This window comes from Sorex fumeus, unplaced genomic scaffold (genome assembly GCF_029834395.1).
Source record: "Sorex fumeus unplaced genomic scaffold, SorFum_2.1 ptg000026l, whole genome shotgun sequence".
In the NCBI taxonomy this organism is placed as follows: Eukaryota; Metazoa; Chordata; class Mammalia; order Eulipotyphla; family Soricidae; genus Sorex; species Sorex fumeus.
Window position 1 is genome coordinate 4,956,855 of NW_026606083.1, and position 21,476 is coordinate 4,978,330.

The window sequence follows — 21,476 nt, forward strand, 5'->3', positions numbered from 1 at the left end:
GCTGAAAAAGATTAGAAGGAACAGTGAAGGCCGTTTTTTAATAATCAAGGGATATAAACATCGGGAAGAAATCACACTAGTAAACACACATACACCCAATGAGGGGCTAGGTAAAAATTAAAACAACTGCTAATAGATTTCAAGGAGGACATTGGTAACAACACAATAGTAGTCGGAGACTTCATCACCATCTTATCACCTCTTCATGGATCAACAAGACTAAAACTCAGCATGGAAGTACTGGCTTTGAAGAAAGAAATAGAAGAGAGAGGGCTAATAGATGTATACAGGATTTTTTATTCCCCCAAAAACCAAATACATATTCTTTTCCAGTGCACATGGAACATTTTTTCAAGATAGACCATATACCGGGCCACAAAACATATCTCAATAGAATCAGGAAGATGGAAATTATATCAAATCTCTTTTCAAACCACGATGCATTGAAGATAGAAGTTAATCACACACAGAAACGAAGAATCAAATCAAACATCAAGAAATTGAACAGCCCAATATTGAACAATGAGAGAAAAATCAAGGAAAATCAAGATTCCTGGAAACAACTGAGAATGAAGACACGAGCTACCAGAACTTGTGGGACACAGCTAAAGCAGTGTTAAGAGAAAAGTTTATAGCTCTGCAAGCGTTTATCAGGAAAGAAGAAAGGGCCCACATAAATAACTTAACCTCACAGCTTAAGATCTTAGAAAATGAGGATATACAACGTACTGGTTGAACTCCACAAAAAGAAAACATTCAACCCCATCAAAAAATGTGGAGATGAAATGAATAGAAACTTTCACAAAGAAGAAATCCGAATAGCTAAAAGGCACATGAGAAAATGCTCCACATCATTAATTATCAGGGAGATGCAGATCAAAACCACAATGAGATATCACTTCACACCACAGAGACTGGCCCATATCCACAAGAACAAAAGCAACCGGTGCTGGCGCGGATGTTATGAGAAAGGGACACTCCTTCACTGTTGGTGGGAATGCCGACTGGTTCAGCCCTTTTGGAAAACAGTATGGACGATTCTCCAAAAATTAGAAATTGAGCTCCCATTTGATCCAGCAATACCACTCCTGGGAATATATCCAAGAGAGGCAAAAAAGTATAGTCGAAGTGACATCTGCAATTGTCTGTTTATTACAGCACTCTTTACAATAGCCAGAATCTGGAAAAAACTTGAGTGCCCGAGAACAGATGAAACTGTTAAAGAAACTTTGGTACATTTACACAATGGAGTACTATGTAGCTGTTAGAAAAGATGAAGTCACAAAATTTACATACAAGTGGTACTACATGGAAAGTATCATGTTAAGCAAAATGACTCAGAAAGAAAGGGATAGACATAGAAAGATTGCATTCATCTGGGGAACATAAAGTAACAAAATAGGAGACTAACACCCAAGAATGGCTGAGATTAGTACCAGGAATTTTACTGCATGGCTTGAAGGCCGACCACACATACTAGGGGAAAAGGGAGTTCAGATAAAGAAGGGAACACCAAATAAAGGTGTTGGGAGGATCCTCCCAGGATGGGAGAAGCATGCAGAAGGTAGACTATAGACTAAACATGATTGTCACCCATTGCCTCTTTTGCAAACCACAACACCCAATAAGAGAGAAGGAACAAAAGGGAATGCCCTGCCACAGAGGCAGGGTAGGATGGGGGAGATGGGGGGTGGGAGGGATACTGGGATCCGTGGTGGTGGGAAATGGGCACCGGTGGAGGGATGGGTATTTGATCATTGTATAATTGAAACCCAAGCACAAAAATGTGTAAGTCTGCAACTGTACCTCATGATGTCTCACTATTAAAAAATCTTTTTAATAAAATTTTTAAAAAAGAGGAAGGAAAAGGGGAGAAGAGGTTGGGATGAGTTCTGGGTAAATCTGAGCCTGCAAGGGGTAGGAGGGAGCGAGAAGATGAAAGGCAGAACAGATGGCACCATTCTGAGTGGCTTATCGGAAGAACGATGGGGAGTCCGGATATGACTGTATCAGGTATGTGGTACACTGTAGAAGGGACCTCAAAGACAAATGTCTACATACCTCTGGAATTTTACCTAGCAAAAAATAATTTTGCAGGTGTGATTAAGTATTGTGAGATGGGAAGATGATTAGGTGGGCCCTGAATGCAATAATAAGAGTGATCTTTGGTTCCAGCATTAAATAGCAAATAGAAGCAAGAGCCTAGATCTTCAGAACAGTGGGAATACTGTAGTTTTTATTCACCTCACCAGGGGCCTGGACATTGGGAGTGTCTAGGTTGACTTAGTATAGGGTCTCCTGACTCCTTCTAGGAGTAAGCCCTGAGCATCAGCTGTGCCCATCCCCCCACTCAAAAAAAAAAGACAAAGCCAACTACTGTGGTGGCTTTCTGGCACCCTCCTGTACAGTTTTGGTCAGGTAGACTGACCAAATCAGGCAGGCTGCCTGTGATCTGTGCTACCAATGTGTGAACATTGAAGGGAAGGAATGCAGGAATAAAGAGGAAGGAAGTGAGGGAGGGAGAGAGGAAGAGAAAGAGAAAGAGAAGAAAGAAAAAAGAGAGAGAGAAAGAGAGAGTGACAGACGGACAGGCAGATAGTCAGGGAGCCATCTTAAGAGTCTATCAGTTTAGGAATAAGGAGGGGATGGGGCTTGAGATGTAAACCTGAGGGTAATACCCTTCCCCCCCACCCCCAATAAATCACTGAGTCGCCCCCCCACGAACAAGCCCTCTGGCTACTCAACAAGCTGCTTAAGCCATTGATCCCAGGGACTCAGAAACAAACCCAGCGACTTTTGGCAGAAATGCATAAGGACTCTCCCTTAGGCTACCAGCCCCAGGCCCCCATCTTCCAGAGGCTAATGGATAGCCAGATAGAGACCCGCAGCAAAGACACACTTGGGACCTCATGGGATGGGGTTGGGGTGAGCCCTTTCCTCCCCCTGCCCAATGAGACCCTGAGCTGCTGCTCAGGAACAGGCCCTCTGGCTACTCAACAAGCTGCTTCAGCCATGATCCCAGAGACTCAGCAACAAATCTCCGAACCCAGAGGCTTTTAGAAGAAATTCCTCCAGATCTAATAAGATTTCAGAATTCCAAAATCATGTGGCCACAATTTCCTGTTAATAAACAGCAATAGAAAACAAGTTGTCTAACGTTGCCTTTTCGGCAGATATGAGTGTTGGGATAAAATTCCAAATAACAATGGTGTCAAAATATTGAATGAATTCGAAATAGAGTAATGAGGAAATCATCTGCCACACATGTAGGGGGAGGGTACGAGATGGGGGTATACTGGGGGTTTTAGTGGTGAAAAATGTGCACTGGTGAAAGAAGGGTTTTCATCATTGTATGACCTGAAAGCTTTGTAACTGCTCTCATGGTGATTCAATAAATAAATTTATTTTTTAAAAAATCTCAGGGCCATATCATTTTAAAGTGTGGGACAGGGCAGGGAAGATACGGGCACTTGGCTTGCATGGCCCAAGGTGAGTTTGACCCCCAGAACCACGGAGGAGAGCTCACAGAAGAGAACCAGGAGTTGCCCCTGGGTCCCAGACCCCCTGTAAGTCAATTCAGAACTCTGTGAAGATGAGAGTGGGCTGCCACCTGCCTGTGAAAGGCTGGAGGCCTATCTGCCGTGCAGGTCACCTCTGTCACGGGGCATCTCCTCTGTGCCCACACCACATTAAGCAAGTGACCGGTTCAAACCCTCACAGCCACTTTCCTTCCCTTGCAAGAGAGTGGTGCCATGCGCGATCTGAGCTCGCTCCCCGGGGCAGGGCGCAGCACAGGCCCAGGACCATCGGGCCGCCCCGGGCCTTCGCCAGCAGCAAGTGATCGTCACTGGGGCAAGATACGGCCCTTTCGGGCCTCCGCACCCCGCAAAGTCGATCACGGCCAGGGCCGCAGGGCCGTAGGCGCCACCCAGAAGGCGAAGCTCCGAGGGGGGAAGGGAGCCTGAGCCGCAGTCGGGGAGAGCCTGTGACCCCGCCCCACACCCCCGCGCACGCGCAGCCGCTCCGCTCAACCCCGCCCCCAAGCCCCGCGCACGCGCAGCCGCCGCCGCCTTTCCGCGCACGCGCCAGGAGTGCCGGCTGCTGTTGCGGGACGCGGGCTGCGGCTATGGCGGCGCGCGGTGGCCATTGGTTTCCGGCCCTGGCGCTCGGAGTGACTCTCTTCAAATGCCTCCTCGTCCCTGCCTAGTAAGGCGCCCCGAGCCCAGAGGCCTGTCGGGGAGGCCCGCGGTCGAGACGGGCGGGAGGAGGCAGGCGGGACAGCAGGCGCCGCGCCCCGAACTCCCCTGCTCTCTGGGGCGGGCCGCTGCGGGCCGGGGTCTCCTGGGGGCCCGGCAGCCGCGCCGCCCGCCCCCTGCGCCCCGGGCAGGCCGGGCACTCGGCGGAACCGTGTTCTGCAGGGACTCCCCGGCCCTTGGGAGAGGACGGCGGGGTCGGTGGGGCTTCCTGCGTGACAAGACAAACGTGTTCCATGGGGAAACCTTTCCTAAAAATGTAGCAGACCCCTTTCGAGTCGGTGTGGAAGGGAATTTTCTGAGGCTACAAGACGTTTCTTGCTGTAGTTTTTATTCCTTTGGGCTGTTTTTTGAGAATTGCCCTCGTCAAGGCTGAGGAGCGTTAATTGTAGCCCAGGCTCAGCAGCTGGAACGCGGGGTCTGCAAGACAGGCAGATGCCATCAGGGAGGTGCTTCCTGGGGCCTCTGGCCAGAGAGTGGCCAGGAGGCCAGATGGACCAGGTGCCTAGACCCGCAGACGCTATGAAGCGGAGCATGGCAAATGGGACAGAGAACTTAACTGTTAGAAAGAAGAGCCGGTTTCTAACAGGAACTAACCAAGGAGAGTGCAGCTCTCAGGTGCTGGGAAGAGGGAGGCATGCCCAGGGAGGGTCTTGTTTTGCTCCCTAGGGGCTATCCCCACAGTGCCAGGCAGGTCCGGGCCTTCCTGTGCTGCTCTGTTCAGCAACACGCTGCTGTGGTGTGGTGCTGGGGGTCGGCCTGGGCGCCTCGCGCGCGTGAGTCTGGTTCCCAGACTCCCAGTGGGCTTTCGGTGCTGTTTCTGTTGGGTGCACATCTGGACGTGGAGCTGCGGGGTCATTAAAATCCACTTCGCATTGTGGTTTTGAGCAGTAGAGGATACTGAGGTAATATTGTTGGTAGGAGGTTGGAGAACTCCTACCTGTGGAACTCCGGAAAGACGCTGGAGTTGTCCACTGTGGCTTACTGTGTGCAGATGATAATGGGAGTAATGGATGTGAATAAGGTGGTCCCTGGTGGAGCAGTTTACATCAAAAGAAGACAGGTGGAAGCCTTAGGGATCAGCATTTGTTTATCCTGAGAAGAGATACAGAGGGAGCTGGTTAGTAAGCCTAGGAGAGCCTCACTGTGGAAATGGTCTGCTTTAAAGCCTACTTCTAGAACTGTGAAATCAATGTTACTTACTTGATTCCTCACATTGTTTGGCATAGCCATTCCACGGATTTTGAAGTACACCGGAACTGGCTCGCAATCACACATAGTCTGCCAGTGGCACAGTGGTATCAGGAGGTAAGTTTTAATCGTCCTGTTGTAGTTCTGAGGGTTTTGTTCTCGTGTTTTGATTTTTTGGGCCACCCTTGGTGTTTGGTGGAGTACTGCTCAGGGGTTGGTGTTTGGACCTGGGCTGGCCTCCTGAAGAGGCCGAGCAGGCGCTGAGCCCATTGAGCAGGCTTTTCAACTCCAGTTGTTTAAAAGTATGAAAGTCAGAGAACTTTCCATGTCATCATAGACCTAATTATGTCTCTGAAAATCACACTTCTGGGGTCAGGGAGTATAGATACCTCACCCCTTACAGTGGATTGAGGCTGTTTTGCCTGAAGAAGCCCCAGGTTCATTCCGTGGCACAGTGGGCGGGACCTTGAGCGCAGAGCTGGGAGTTGCCTTGAGTACCATCAATATGACCCCAAAAAGCACATGTTCTTTCCTCATTTCCCACCCCTATTTTTTACTCTTTACTTTGAAATGAGTTTCCCAGACTAGCAAGAGATCTAAGCACTGTCTCTGAATGCGGGAGACCTGGGTTTAATGCCAGCACTTGGTGCCCGCCCAAGCACTGCTGAATTTAATCTGAACCACTCACCACCCACTAAAAACCAAGGTCCCCAAACATAATTTGAAAATTGTGTTTATCCCAGGCTATTTGAAAAAGCTTTGTCTGGAAAAAAATAAAAGATCCCCATCATAGAAAATATATTTTTTCTCTCTGGGCCTTACTTTCTTACTGGCACTTGAGGATTTAAAATAAATCACTTTTTAAAACCTGTTTATTCCTAATAACTTATTTATGAGGAAAAAATAATAAAGTTTTCTGTAGTTATTTGGTAATAAACAGTCCCTTCTGCTATTATTACAAAGATCGTGTCAGTATTTCCTCATAGATGTACAGCTAGGAAGTGTTTTGGGCTTAGTGGTCAAACACTGAACCTCGGTTTTAGACTGGGATTTGAGCTTCATCACTGAATCCCTGAGTGAAGGTTCATTGGCAGACAGTATGACCTTTTAAGACCTCAACATTTCCAGTCTATTAAATGGCAGCAAATAATTATTAGGTTGAAATTGGTGTGCAATGTGTACAAAGCACTTACAGTACTTGGAAACCTCACTGGAGATTTTCAATCATTAGCCTTGTTAGGATAAGGGCCTGCATCCTTTCAGTAAACTCACTATTTCCTCTGACCATTCCTTCTTACTCTTTCCTGTCAACTCTTCATCTTCCCTCCCTTGAAAAAAAGCTAGGATGTCCTGAGCATAGAGCTGGGAGTAGCCCCTGAGTATGGCCAACTAGCCCCCAAACAAAAATAAGTTAAAATGTTTTTAAACACACAGAGAAAAAGATTAAAGATTATTTAATGCTCTTAAGTGTCTTTATTTTTTTATCAGTGAAACACCATGAGGTACAGTTATAGACTTACAAATTTTTGTGCTTGGGTTTCAATTATACAATGATCAAGTACCCACCCTCCACCAGCGCCCATCCTCCACCACCACGGGTCCCAGCATCCCTCCCACCCCCCATCCCCCCATCCCACCCTGCCTCTGTGGCAGGGCATTCTCTTTTGTTCTCTCTCTCTCCTTTTGGGTCTTGTGATTGAAGCACTGTGAGATACACAATTACAAAGTTGTTCACCTTTGGGTTTCTGTTATACAGTGTTCCAACCCCATTGCCTTAAGCAGTGCACATTTCCCACCACCAGTGTCCCCACTTATTCTCCCACCTTTCCCTGCACCCCCATGGCTATTTTTATTTTTTAATGACAGAAATGTTATTAACGTGATGCAAATTAAACTTATTTTCTTTATTTTCTCAAAACCCATGTTTCTGGAAAAGTAATCTGTATGCAGATTAGTGCTAGTGATGATTTAGGGGGCAGGTTGGGTCCCACACCTGACTGCTCCGGGGCTGCTCGCATATTCTTTAGGGAGACCTGTGGTGCTAGTGACCAGCCTGGCCACCTACATGCAGAGCCTGTCTTTGGCCCATTGAACCATCTCAGGCCATGTGCTCTGACTCTATTGCTTCCTGTCTCCTGTTTATAAAATATATAGATGTGCCAGTGAAATAAAGTTGTAAAACTTCTTAGACTTCCAATAAAATTCATGGTTTTTTAAGGCTAGATTGAGATCCGAGATAGAAATTACAACTGGACACCAAATGTGTTAGAGTCAATGATTGGTTGGTCTCTCACATTGCTGAGCTACGTCTGGCTAAAACCAGAGTTTGATTTTAATATCTTGGCATTACGTGAAATACTGATTCCTAAATTTAAAAGATCTCTCTTGGGATGAAGAGATGGTCCAGAGGGCAGAGCATTGCCTTGCCTGTGCAGCTTAAGTTCATAGACCCCATGTGAGCCCCGAACTCTCTCCAGCACCTGCAGTCCCCAGCACTATCACAAGTGACAGCTTCCCATACCCTAGCAAGAAAACATTTGGGGAGGCATGTGCCAGGATAAAACTTGGAACATCTGCATGGTAGGCGGCCACACTGGTCAGTGTCTTTGGAGGGAATGTGTTATTGGGGGATCAAACTTGAAGCATCTACAAGACAGGGTGCTCTCCAGCACTTAAAGTTACTTTCCTACCCCAAACTTAGGACTCTTTGAAACACTGTTTTGGGGGCTGGAGCAATAGCACAGTGGGTAGGGCATTTGCCTTGCACTTGGCCAACCCGGGTTCGATTCCCAGCATCCCATATGGTCCTCTGAGCACCGCCAGGGGTAATTCCTGAGTGCAGAGCCAGGAGTAACCCCTGTGTGCCAGGTGTGATCCAAAAAAACAAAAAAAAAAAAAACAACTTTTGTTTTATGTAAAGAAAGAGAATGGAACTTTTAAAGTCTTAGTTCTTGTTTGTGTATTCCACTACTTAAACTGTGTTCTGTATTTAATTTTACCATAAACAGGCAACTTCAGAATGGACCTTGGATTACCCTCCTTTTTTCGCGTGGTTCGAGTTTGCTCTGTCTCATGTTGCCAAATACTTTGATCCAGAGATGCTGAATGTCCAGAATCTCAACTATTCAAGTTCTAGGACCCTCCTTTTCCAGAGACTGTCTGTAATCTTTGCAGATCTGCTCTTTGTGTATGCTGCTCATGAGTAAGTGGAGTTCTGGAAATTGGGATGAGGCCTGGGAAGAAAAGTATTAAACCATACTCACTTGTCCCTAGTTTGGGGAAAACCAACATCATTATAAGAAATGCTCCATTGGGCCAGAGCAGTAATCCAGCAGGTAGGATGCTTGCCTTGCAGGTCATCATGTGGCTGACCTGTGTTCGATCCTCAGCATCTCATATAGTTCCCCAAGCACCACCAGTAATAGTACCTGAGTGCAGAGGCAGAGCCAGAAGAAAGCCTTGAGCACTAGCAGGTGTTGCCCAAAAATCAAAACAACAACAACAAAAAAAGCTACATTAGTTCCAAATGTGGCATGTACTGAAAGATATACATAACCCATAGTATCACTGTATCTTGTGAAAGTAAAGGAACAAGGAGACTAGCAGGCTAGCTTTTAAGACTAAAATTGAGTAAGAGTGTGTGAGTACTGTTGAGAACCGAGCCCTGAAGACTTCCTCCTGGAAGTCTCCCACCCACAGTGGTTGTATGCTTTTTGGTTTTCTCTTCGCTGGCCACCAAAGACTTCCCTGACCTACTCTGTTCTTGGGTGTGCATCCACATGTAGATAATGCACACACATATGCACACACACACACACACTGCTGACTGAAGTTTCCACACCCAGGGGCTCTTCCTTAGTGCTTCCAGTTGTTTCTGGGTTTTGTTCTTTGGTTTTACTCTGGGATTCCTCCCTGCTGGTGCTTGCTAATGCAGGGCATGTGCATGATTAGGTGAGCAATCTCTTAGTCTGTAATTTCATAGTCTTTCCTTCAGTGGAAATTCTTTACTACCTTTATGTTATGTTCATACCTTATATTTTTACATTTTTCACATCTTAGAGATATCAGGAAGTTGACACAGATGTAGAATGCCTTACTTGGTGACTTTAGAGTACTGAGTTCTCAGTTAATGTTGGTTTCTGGTCTGTTCTTAGACTTAAGCCTGTAGGTAGAATGTGAGAGCAGTGACCCTTACTTCTTTTTTTTTTTTTTAATTTTTTTTAGTGAGACACCATGAGGTACAGTTGTAGACTTACAAATTTTGTGCTTGGGTTTCAGTTATACAATGATCAAATACCCATCCCTCCACCAGTACCCATTTCCCACCACCATGGATCCCAGTATCCCTCCCATCCCCTATCACCCCCATCCCACCCTGCCTCTGTGGCAGGGCGTTTCCCTCTGTTCTCTCTCTCCTTTTGCAGTCCACTTCTTTTAACTCAAAATTGTTTGAATTCAGCCACATTTAGGAAGAGGGAATAGAATTCATTTCCCTAGGAGCAGTTAAGTGAGAGGTTATGGCAGGGGTGAGGACCAGGCACTAAGGATGATTACTGATTTCCTTGATTTCCTCAACTTCCCTCTAAAGAAATGGAGGCTTACTAGGAAAAATAGTACACCTTTCACTCACACCTCCTTAATTGCATCATTACTATGTTTATTGTTTTAAATCTCTTTTATAAGGATTATATATCCTCATCACAGTTTTGAAAGCAGAAAAATAACAGACAATAAAAATGATCTGGTACAGAGAATTCAGGGGTTAAGACACCCTGCAGGTGAATGATTCATATTCTTCCACCACTAGCCAGCACTACCAATATTTTGTTGCACGTTATTTCAGTTTCTTTTCTTGTCTGAATATATAATCTTTTCTTTAAAAGCTGCATTTTTTTTTTTTTTTTTTTTGCTTTTTGGGTCACACCTGGTGATGCACAGGGGTTACTCCTGGCTCTGCACTCAGGAATTACTCCTGGCGGTGCTCAGGGGACCATATGGGATGCTGGGAATCGAACCCGGGTTGGCCGCATGCAAGGCAAACGCCCTACCCCCCGTGCTATCTCTCCAGCCCCAAAAGCTGCATTTTTTTAATGTCAGATTTTATGGGTTTTGATATGCTGGCAATCAGGAGGAACAAGTTTATGATTCTGTCCTCAATTTGACTGGAATGATGATGTCCTGTTTAGAGAGCTCCACCATCCTGGTTTCCCTGTCTTAGATTTTGGTGTCAAGTATTGGACCTATGTCTCATATATGAGAAGCATGTGCTCCACTGCTAAGCTAAATCCCTGGCCCCTGCACCTTTTTGAATCATAAATCTTAATTTTATTAAATGAATGATAAAGCTGAGAGGCAGAAATGGAACTGCCCTGGGGTCTTTGTTTCTGCTGCCTCCTTCCTAAGCAGTCAGGGGTGGCTTATGTGGTGAATCAGCCTATTATGGTCTCTTCTGAAGAGAAAAGGCCACTTTCTGTTGAAGATCAAAGTCTTCGCTGATTCTTCTTGCTGTTTTAACATAGGTGCTGTAAGTGCATTGATGGGAAAAAAGCATGCAAAGAACTTCCTGAGAAGCCAAAGTTTATTCTATCTGTATTACTGCTCTGGAACTTTGGGTTGTTGATTGTAGACCGTATCCTTGATATTTTATATATTATTCACATGCTTATTCTAATACATGTATAAGACTAATTCTTTATATGTCTCTAAAACTTTACTTGCTTTTGGAAATGGGTGCAGTGTGGAGTTCTTTAAATAGTTTTGTCTTTAAGAAAGCATTCATAATTTTGTGGCAAAGTTAAATGTAAATTTGGGTTTCTTTGTTGTCCTTGACCTAAATCCAGATATTCATTTCCAATACAATGGTTTTTTATTTGGATTAATGCTGCTCTCCATTGCGCGATTATTTCAGGTAAACACAAATGAGCTAATCAGATTCTCGTTAAATATCGTTTTCAGCTAATAAAGGCAACTATGTCATGGGCAAGGGGTAAGCTTATTCGAATAACTATTTGAGTTTCCAAAAACTGTAGACATATTTCTCACAAATTTAATCTTTTTTGACAGTTCTTTTTGTCATATTACACAGAAAATTATGCTCTAGAAACTTGTTCACATAAACTTGAGTTTCTTTCATCTACGGATGAACTTTTCAATGTTTGCAGTACAAAAACGTTGATGATGGAGCTATTCCATCAGAAGCTTGAAGCATAGAGTAGCCAAAAGTATGGGCTTTGTGATCAGAAGTTCTGGGTACAAATTAACCTGTTTCCTCATCCTTAAAATGAAATTTATCCCTTGTTCATATTTGTTTATTTTTGGTTTGGGGGCCACAAGTTCCTGGGCTCAGTGCTTACTCATGGCTCTATGCTCAGGGACCGTTGGCAGTGTGTGGGACCATATGTGGTGCCAGGGTTCGCTGTATGCAAGGCAAGTGTCTTATCTCTGTATTATCTCTCTGTATTATCTATATTATCTCCGTGCTGTATTATCTCTCTGAACCCCTTGTTAGATTTTAATTTTCAAAGAGGGTTTTATCTGTCTTATAAGAACTTTGGAAAGATAAGTTTGATTTTGTTTGTTTTGCTCTTTGGACCACACCTGGCAGTGCTTAGAGGCTACTCCTTGCATGGTGCTCTAGGTATATCCTGGCAGTGGAGGCCATGCGATGCTGGGATTTGAATCCAGGCCTTCTGCATGCAGTATGCTCTGGCTCATCCGTCTAACTCTCCAGTTTGATCATCTATTTTAAAGTTCTTTGTTAGCTGCAGATTGTCTAGATGTTCCTTTTAGTCATGCATGTTCCTTTTAGCCATGCATGTAAACTCAAGTTTAGCAATATAGCAAGCTAGACCGTCTCTAGATCTTAACATTATAAAATTGATTAATAGAGATCTGGAAGCTCCCATTTTTTTCTTTATCATTCCTAATTTATCTGTTCTAGACCACACCTGATGAGACAGTGAGAGAAGGAAGTGGCCTTTCATGGTCCCCTGGCAGTTTCCTTTGATGAACATTATCTCTTTTTATCCTTCCAAAATCCCTGTCAGGTAGGTAGAATCCAGGTTGCTTTAGTTATAGTCAAGTAGGTGGGGTTTTGTTGCTTTGGTTTTGGTTTTAGTTTAGTGTGTTTAGGGGCCACACCCAGTGATGCTCAGAGCTTACTCCTGGCTCTGATCACTCCTCTTGATGCTCAGAGGACCCCTTGTGGGTGTTGGGCATTGAACCTGAGTCAGCTGACTACAAGACAAATGCTCCTTTCTTTGTACTGTCTCCCCATCCATGAAGTATTTTGTTTTTACTCAGAGTCTTTTTTAAATAATGGTAGGATCAAATGCTGTACTTGATGCCATCAGCACTGTATTTACCTCTATGTCAACACAGCATTCTGTTATAAGCTTTCATACTTCCTTCCCGGGCTAGAGCGATAGCACAGCGGGTAAGGCGTTTGCCTTGCACGTGGCTGATCCGGGTTTGATTCCTCCATCCCTCTTGGAGAGCCTGGCAAGCTCCCCATGGCGTATTCGATATGCCAGAAACAGTAACAAGTCTCACAATGGAGACGTGACTGGTGCCCACTCGAGCAAATCAATGAACAAATGGAGGACAGTGCTACAGTGCTACTTCCTTTCCAGACCCCCTCTGGGAGCTTAGGCTATGATAAAATGGAGGTGGTGAGGATAAATTCTGTGGGTTTTAGTTCCTTCAGAGACTTTATACTGTGCTGTTATGTTGCTATAATTAACAATGAGGCAATAGACTTAGTACTTAATAAATATCTACTGATGGAGCCAGAACAGTAGTATAGCAAGTAGCATGATTCCTGACTTGTAGAGCCAGGAGTGACCCTGGAGCCCAGAAAAAAAAAAGCGAAGGAGGGATTATTCAGAGCAATTGTGCAGCAGGTAAGACATTTGAGTACTGCCAGTATAGCATTTGCCTTGCACCCTACTGACCTGGGTTTGATCCCCAGCACCCCATACGATCCCCTGAGCCTGCAAGGAATGATCCCTGAGTGCAGAGCCAAGAGTAAACCCTGAGCAATGCTTAGTATGCCCCTGCCCCCCCCCCAAAAAAAAATCTGTCAAAATCATGAATTTATGGGGATTAGAGCTACCATCACTCCTGGCAGACTCAGGGGACCATATGGGATATTGGGGATCAGACCCAGGTTGGCCGCAGGGTACTTGCCTTGCACATGGCTGATTGAGATTCAATCTCTAGCACCACATATGGTCCCCCAAACCCCACCAAGATTGATCCCTGAGCACAGAGCCAGAACTAAGCTCTGAGCACTATTTGGTGTGTCCCAGAACCAAAAAAGGAGTGGAGAAGGGGTCTGAGAGATAGAATAGAAATTAGGGTGCTTGCCTTGCACGCATTTAATCCAAGTTTAATCCCCAGTATTGCAAATGATCCCCAATCCCCACCAGTGGTGACCACTAAGCACAGTTGAATGTGGCCCCAAAATCAAACAATGAGTTTATGAGGGTTGGAACCATAGTACAGTGCATAGGGCATTTGCCTTGCAGACAATGACCCAGGTTCAATCCCCAACATCCCCCTGAGCACTGCCAGGAATGATTCCTGACTTGTAGAGCCAGGAGTGACCCTGGAGCCCAGAAAAAAAAAGCGAAGGAGGGATTATTCAGAGCAATTGTGCAGCAGGTAAGACATTTGAGTACTGCCAGGTATGGCCCAAAAACAAACCAAAAAAGAATGAATAAAGGAGAGAAAGGAAGGTAAGAGAGAATAGTACAGTGATCTACACATGTTTACTCATGCACACAGAACTCATGCATGTATACTCGTGCACAAAAAATTTGAAACACATCCCAAGCATTTTATTTCATTTATTAAATATTTCAGAATATGTCTTTAGAAATATGTATTTTTTAAATTGTGGTAAAATGTACATATATTTTCCATCTTAATTTTTGGGGGGGCAAGCTAGAGTTTGGACCACACCCTGCAGTGCTCAGGGCTTACTCCTGGCTCTCTGCTCGGGAATCACTGCTGATGCTGTTTAGAAGGTCAAACTGGAGTCTGCTACAGGCAAGGCAAACAGTCTAGCCAATCATTTTTTTGGAGTTTTTCCCCCCCATTTTTGTGAATATTCTTATGTGTACATGTTTATTTTTGTTTTGCTGTACATTCCGTCAGTATTTGCAGTTTCTACATGTGACATTTGTTCCTTACCCAGTGGTGCTCAGGGCTGACTTCTGATTCTGCACTCTGAAATCACTCCTGGCTGGCTGGAGCAGCCATTTGTGATACCCAGAATGGAAGCTGGATCGGCAGCCTGAACAGCAGGTTCCTTATACATGTACTCTCCAGCCCCTGCTAAATCATTTTTGTGTGTACATTTCAGTATTGTTAAGTATGTGCACATGTATAAGACCAATCTAGTTTTCTTTTAAGTAAAATTATTTAATTTTAGAAAAGTAGCAAAGTTAGTGCAACAATCTTATATATTTCACCCATTTTCCCGTGGCGTTGCATGTTATATAACTGTGTATATTACATAACTGATAGTGTTTATCAAAACTTAGAAACCATAGGCCAGAGCAGTAGTAGAGCAGGTAGCGCCTTGCACACAGCCAACCCAAGATCAGTCCCCAACATTCCATATGGTCCCCTGAGCACTGTAAGGACTAATTCCTGAGCGTCGCCAGATGTGAACAAAAAGGGGGAAAAAAAAAAAAGAAAAACCCTTAGAAACCAGGCCTGGAACCATAGTTGCAGAGGTAAGATGCTTGTGGCTGATTTGGATTTGATCCTATCACTCCAGGCACCCCTGGCTATGATCCAGACACAAAAATTACAATCATAGCTAAGGATATATAACTCAGGAGTAGAGCACTAAAATTATATGTGTAAGGCCTCGGGTTCAATTTCTAACACAAAAAACAAAGTACCAAACCTACAGAAGTACATTCAGATTTCACTAATATTTTTTGTAATATTCTTTTTCTGTTCTGGGATTAGTTCAGTTAAGGATGTATGTTACTGCGTTTATTGTAGGCTGAATTTTACAGTGATTTTTTTTTTTTCTCTTCTGAATCTTCCAGAAAAGGCATATGGAAGGAGCATTCCTCTTTGCTATTCTCTTACATTTCAAGCACATCTACCTCTATGTAGCACCAGCTTATGGTATATATTTGCTCCGATCTTATTGTTTCACAGCAAACAAGCCAGGTAAGTTTTAAAACTTAGAGCACACTTTGACTTGGTGCCTTGTTGCAGGAGAAGGGTAAATGGGAATAACAGATATTGCTCAGCTCTTAATCCCTGCTCTTGCCTCATCATAAAAAAAGCATTGGTATACTCTAGTTTTAGCATTTAACAAATGTTTATTTCCCGTGCTCCTGGTCAATGGGCACATTTCTTTTGTAGATGGGTCCATCCGATGGACGAGTTTCAGCTTTATTCGTCTTACTTCCCTGGGACTGGTTGTTTTCCTAGTCTCTGCTCTTTCATTGGGTCCTTTCCTAGCCTTGGTAAGCCGTTTTTTTTTTTTTATATAAAGCAATACATGTTTTTTGTTATTGTTTACAAAATTATAATAAAGCCAGGAATGTACCAGACAACCTAAATTATTCCCTTCTTTCCCACAGTGATGCACTGGAGAGAGAATGGTCTTTCATTTTTGTGCATATTCATATATGTACGTTTGCTTTATATTTGTTTTGCTGTGTCTCATACATAGCAGTCATTATTTGCAGTTTATACATTGCTTATTTGCCTACTTGCAAGAAATTCTTTGTAATCCTAAAATTAATACTTATAACATTTCTGCACTGACAACACTTCTGCACCAACAATAAACATTTCATAGGACCTAGAATTAGGTCCTGTGAAGGTCTTTGATAAATTTACCCTTTTCCTCAGAAGTCTACCAGTCAATTCTGATCCCAACTAGAATTGAAAGTCCTGCGTCTTTGTCAAGTCTCCCCCACAATCCCTGTTGTCTGTGGTAACTGGATAAACTGAAATCTGTATTCTGTACCTTCCAAGTCCTTTAATCATTGCACTTGGGCAAGTGTTTCAGAGTGCTTCGGGACAGCTATATCCCACTCAACATAAGCATGTTAAATAGAAGAACTTCCTTGAAATGCTCAGTAACAACCCTATAGTTCATGCCGGAGAGAACAAAGACCAGACCCCTACCGCACAGATTGTTCACATTGCCCTGGAGAGCTCCCTTGTTCTCTCTCGTAGTTTCTAGAAGATTGATGATGGTTTACTCTCTTTCCACAGAATCAGCTGCCTCAAGTCTTCTCCCGACTCTTTCCTTTCAAGAGAGGCCTTTGCCATGCCTATTGGGCTCCAAACTTCTGGGCTCTGTACAACATCTTGGATAAAGTGCTATGCATCATTGGTACGGCAGCGAGCTTTCCTACTTAGACTGAGTACTGAAGGACTAGTCACAGTGAGAAAGGGAAAGGCAACTTTTTTTTGAATGAGGCAGAGCTGTTCTGTGTTTCCACTGTTAGAATAAGGACTGAGACTGCAGGGCAGTCAGCAGCTGCCACCCTTCTCAAAGCTGATTGTAGCAGCAAGACCTTGGATTTCTCCCTAGGGGAACACTGTGGAAAGGCATTTGTGCCTCCAGTAAAACATTACTTACCGTGGTAAGCTTAGAATGTGAAGCAGTGTAGGTTTGACCTTTGATATGAAAACCCCCTCTCCTGCATGAAATGAGACATGAGAGGCCTGGGCCAGGGGCTGGAGCACATGCGCAGAGTGCCAGGGCCACCCCAGCAGTGCGGCTCCCCACAAATACTGCTCCCAGACCAACAGCAAAAATAACCAGAACGGTAGCTGTGCATGGGAGGGACAGGGAGATAGGTTAGAGGGCTGTGTATTGGTCAGTGTCGCTTTGTATTCAGAAGCTCTGGGTTCAGTCACTGTACCTTGGCCATGAGTAGTCCTGGGGATCTCTGGATATCGCCCCAAAACCACACACACACACACACACACCCACCCAAAAAAATAATCTGGCTATGCAATGTTTTCAGGAGCATCCCAAACAATGCTCAGGGGGTTGGGGCCCTCTTCTGGCAACCCTCATCAACTGAGCCAGCAGTTGAGTGCACAGCCCAAGGATAGTGTGCTCTGTGAGTTCTCCAGTGATGGGGACACTTGGGCCACCCTGATACACCATGGAGTGCTGGGGGTCTGTTTGGCATCACCTGCATGCAAGATAAGCACCCTAGGTTCTATATAAAATGTAATTGATACTTAGAGATAATTCTAGTGGAAATAACTTAACTTTGTAATAACTTAAAATCTCTTGTATGTATAGCCTAACTGGATGGAAAGTGACAGAATTCAGAGAGGGATTAACAAGTCTTTATTTTTGTCTTTGGAGGGGGCCACATCCAACGGTGCTCAGGATTTATTCCTAGCTTTGTGCTCAAGAATCACTTTTGGCAGTACTCAGGGAATCAGTGTGGTATTGAGGATGAAACCTAAGTCAGCCATATGCATGGCAAGCGCCCTACCTGCTGTAATATCACTCTGTCCTAGGATTGACAGATCTTATGTGATGGGCCCTGTCCCAATCCAAGCAGGCTTGGAGATCTCAACCACAGGTCCCACATATGTGGGTTCCTCTGACAGTTCCTTTGTGTGTGAGGTTCATCCGAGCATGTGGAAAGCGGCCTTGAGCATGGCTGTGGCTGGGTTCTGGAGGCTTTCAGCTGCCAGGATTCTACTTGGGGTGGGGAGAGAAACTCAACCCATTCCCCTCCAAGGGGCCCCAGTGAAGACAGCCTGATGTGGGGTCCTCCACCCAGACCCCCCCCACACCCATTTTCCAGTAGCTGGGCAGTTACACCCACAAATTGCCCCCGCGGCCATGTAATCTCATCAAAAGCCAAGATCCAGAGACTAAAACAAAGCTCCCGGAAGAGAGCAATGCAGTTTCTCCCTCTCGGAGAGCCCAGCAAGCTTCCAAGAGTATTCCGCCCACACAGCAGAGCCTGGCAAGCTACCTATGACATATTCGATATGACAAAAATGGTAACAATAATGGGTCTCATTTCCCTGACCCTGAAAGAGCCCCCAATACACCATTGGGCTACGCTAAAACTTAACAGGGACGAATGGAGATGTTACTGGCTCCCACTCAAGCAAATCGATGAACAATGGGGCGACAAGTGATACAAGTGATCTGATGGACCAGTTAGTGAATGTTTTAGGTTTTGCAGGCCACTTCAGTATTTTTTTAAATTGCTTAATGGTCTTTTAAAACATTATGAATTTGTTTTGGAAAATTACATCCAACAGTTTTCAGGGACTACTCCCAGCTCAGTGCTTGGGGGTCACTCCTTGGAGTTTGCCCTGGGGACCTTGTGGTGCTGGGGTGGGACCCAGTCCTGCACTTCTGCCAGTTGAACATCTTTCTGACCATTACTATTACTCTTCCTTCTAGCAGATTGACTTAAGGTTGTGTGCTGTAGGTTATGCCTACACTCTTGATTCTCAAATGCATACTACTCCTTAATAAGGAAGCTCTCACTATCCGCAGATGATATGATACTTAGAGAACCCAAAGATCTCTACCAAAAAAACTCCTAGAAACAATAGACTTGTACAGTAAAGTTGCAGGCTATAAAATCAGTACCCAAAAGTCCATAGCTTTCCTATACGCAAATAGTGAGAGAGAAGAAAGTGACATGAAAAAAAACAATTCTTTTTTTTTTTTTTTTTTTTTTTATTAGTGAAACACCATGAGGTACAGTTGTAGATTTACAAATTTTTGTGCTTGGATCTCGGTCATACCACGATCAAATACCCATCCCTCCACCAGTGTCCACTTTCCACCACCAGGACAACATCCCTCCCCCCCATCCCCCCATCCCCCCCTGCCACTGTGGCAGGGCACTCCCCCTTGTTCTCTCTCTCCTTTTGGGGAAAAAAAAACAATTCTGTTCACAATTGTGCCCCAGAAAATCAACTACCTAGGAATTAGCTTAACTAAGGAAGTGAAGGACTTGTACAAAGAAAACTACAAAATGCTACTTTAGGAAATAAAAGAGGACATGAGGAAATGGAAAGATATCCCCTGCTCATGGATTGGGAGAATTAACATTATCAAAATGGCAATACTTCCCAAAGTATTGTACAAATTCAAGGCGATCCCCATAACGATAACCATGACATTCTTCAAAGAAATGGAGTAAACACCTGAAATTCATATGGAACAATAAGCACCCACGAATAGCTAAAACAGTTCTTGAAAAAAAATGGGAGGAATCAACCTCCCTAACTTCAAACTGTACTACAAAGCAGTAATAATTAAAACAGCATGGTACTGGAACAAAAGCAGAGCTGCAGACCAATGGAACAGGGTTGAATATACTAATAATCTCCCCCCCAAGCATATGATCATTTAATCTTTGATAAGGGAGAAAGAAATGTGAAGTGGAGCAAGGAAAGCCTCTTTAGCAAATTGTGCTGGCAAAACTGGACAGCTACATGCAAAAACATGAGCTCAGATCTCTGTCTAACACCATGTACAAAAGTAAGATCAAAATGGATTAGAGACCTCAACATCAGTCCTGAATCCATAAAGTACATTGAGGACAAAGTGGGCAAAACCCTCCATGACATTGAAAGTAATTGTATCTTCAAAGATGTCACACCACTGGCCAAGCAAGTGGAAACAGAGATAGACATATGGGACTATCCTATGCTACTGTTCTTTTGGGGGAGCAACCTCAATCCAGCAGTGCTTAGGGCTTACTCCTGAATTTTTGTTTCGGTTTTGGGGCCACATCTGGTAGTGCTCAGGGCTTGCTTCTGGCTCTGTGCTCAGAGATCATCCTAGAGATCTTAGGGGACCATACGGAGTGCCTGGGATTGAACCCAGGTCAGCTATGTCCAGGTAAACAACCTACCCTCTGTACCATAGCTCCAGCCCACTCACAGGTTACTCCTGGCTCTGTACTCAGCAGTTACTCCTGGTGGTGCTAGGATGGCCATACGGGATGCCAGTGATTGAACCTAGGTCACCTGCATGCAAGGCAAGCACCCTGCCTGCTGTACTATTTCTCTGAACTTGAGAAAAATACAAGTTCCATAGTTTCAGCTCCACACCGAAACAGATCCCCAACAGTATTGCTCACCTGGGGCGTGCCAGTTCCTGAGCTCGGATCCATTAGCTGGAGGACAGGGCAAGTTATTTTCGTCCTCTCTGCGCTCTCCTCACTGTGATCAGGGTTCGCTCCATTTGGACTGAGCCCATCAAGTGTCATGTGAAACAGTAGCATAAAGGCGATGGGGTCCATAGCAGGAGTTTTGGGGCCTAACAGTGATATGGAGAAAACGACTCCTTGTCTCTGTGCCTCAGGAGACAAGGTCGCCTGCAAAGTCCTTGGCACATGACAGATGCTTAATATAAAGTGGTTACTATTTTATTATTTGCTAGTTAGGTTTTGATGCATATTTATAGGAAATCTTAGGTTAGTATTACATTTTACTCATGAATTCAAGTTCAGTGCACATGATATTCTTAGGAAGCAATCACTGAAGCTTTCCCCCCGCCCCCTACTTTATTTAAGCACCATGGTTTACAGAGTTGTTCCCAACCCCAACCCCCCACCACTATCACACTCCTTCCACCATTGTTCCCATTTTCCCAACCCCCCTCATACTTTCCCCTTGCTTGTTACCACTAAATGGCTGATTAAATTATTAAAAAAAAAAATACTTTAGTAAAAGAAAATTTGTGAAATTTGTTATTATCTCATCATGACATTAAGTTCTTGTCTGAGAATTTACTAAGCTGTTGTTACTAGTTGAGCCTTCTGTGTTATTGTTCTTGTTAATTGAGCTTAGTTGGCTTCTACATTAATATTCCTGTCCAATCTGGTGTGCTCCTGCTGGGATGTTAGTATTGTAGAGTTTGGACATGCTCTGAAAAATCCAGAATATTTAACTCGCCAATAAGCTTATGTGGCAGTGGTGGTGGAATGTGGGTGGTAGAATGTGGAATGTGCCAGGGTTTCTGGAAGTATGGGGTAGGGG

General features: G+C 44.3%; 1 protein-coding gene across 2 annotated transcripts in view; it reads left to right on the plus strand.

Moving 5' to 3' along the window:
• Positions 1-4,097: 4,097 nt before the first annotated feature.
• ALG8 (ALG8 alpha-1,3-glucosyltransferase) overlaps positions 4,098-21,476 on the plus strand; it is a 28,468-nt gene continuing 11,089 nt past the window's right edge. Inside the window, exons 1-8 of one of the 2 annotated variants that reach the window (XM_056114608.1) lie at positions 4,098-4,206; positions 5,483-5,561; positions 8,453-8,646; positions 10,964-11,073; positions 11,285-11,352; positions 15,512-15,638; positions 15,837-15,940; positions 16,701-16,821. In XM_056114608.1, the coding sequence (XP_055970583.1) occupies positions 4,127-4,206; positions 5,483-5,561; positions 8,453-8,646; positions 10,964-11,073; positions 11,285-11,352; positions 15,512-15,638; positions 15,837-15,940; positions 16,701-16,821 (883 nt within the window). In that variant the 5' untranslated portion in view covers positions 4,098-4,126. The remainder of the gene's footprint in view (positions 4,207-5,482; positions 5,562-8,452; positions 8,647-10,963; positions 11,074-11,284; positions 11,353-15,511; positions 15,639-15,836; positions 15,941-16,700; positions 16,822-21,476) is intronic. The other variant, XM_056114609.1, reaches the window with a different exon arrangement.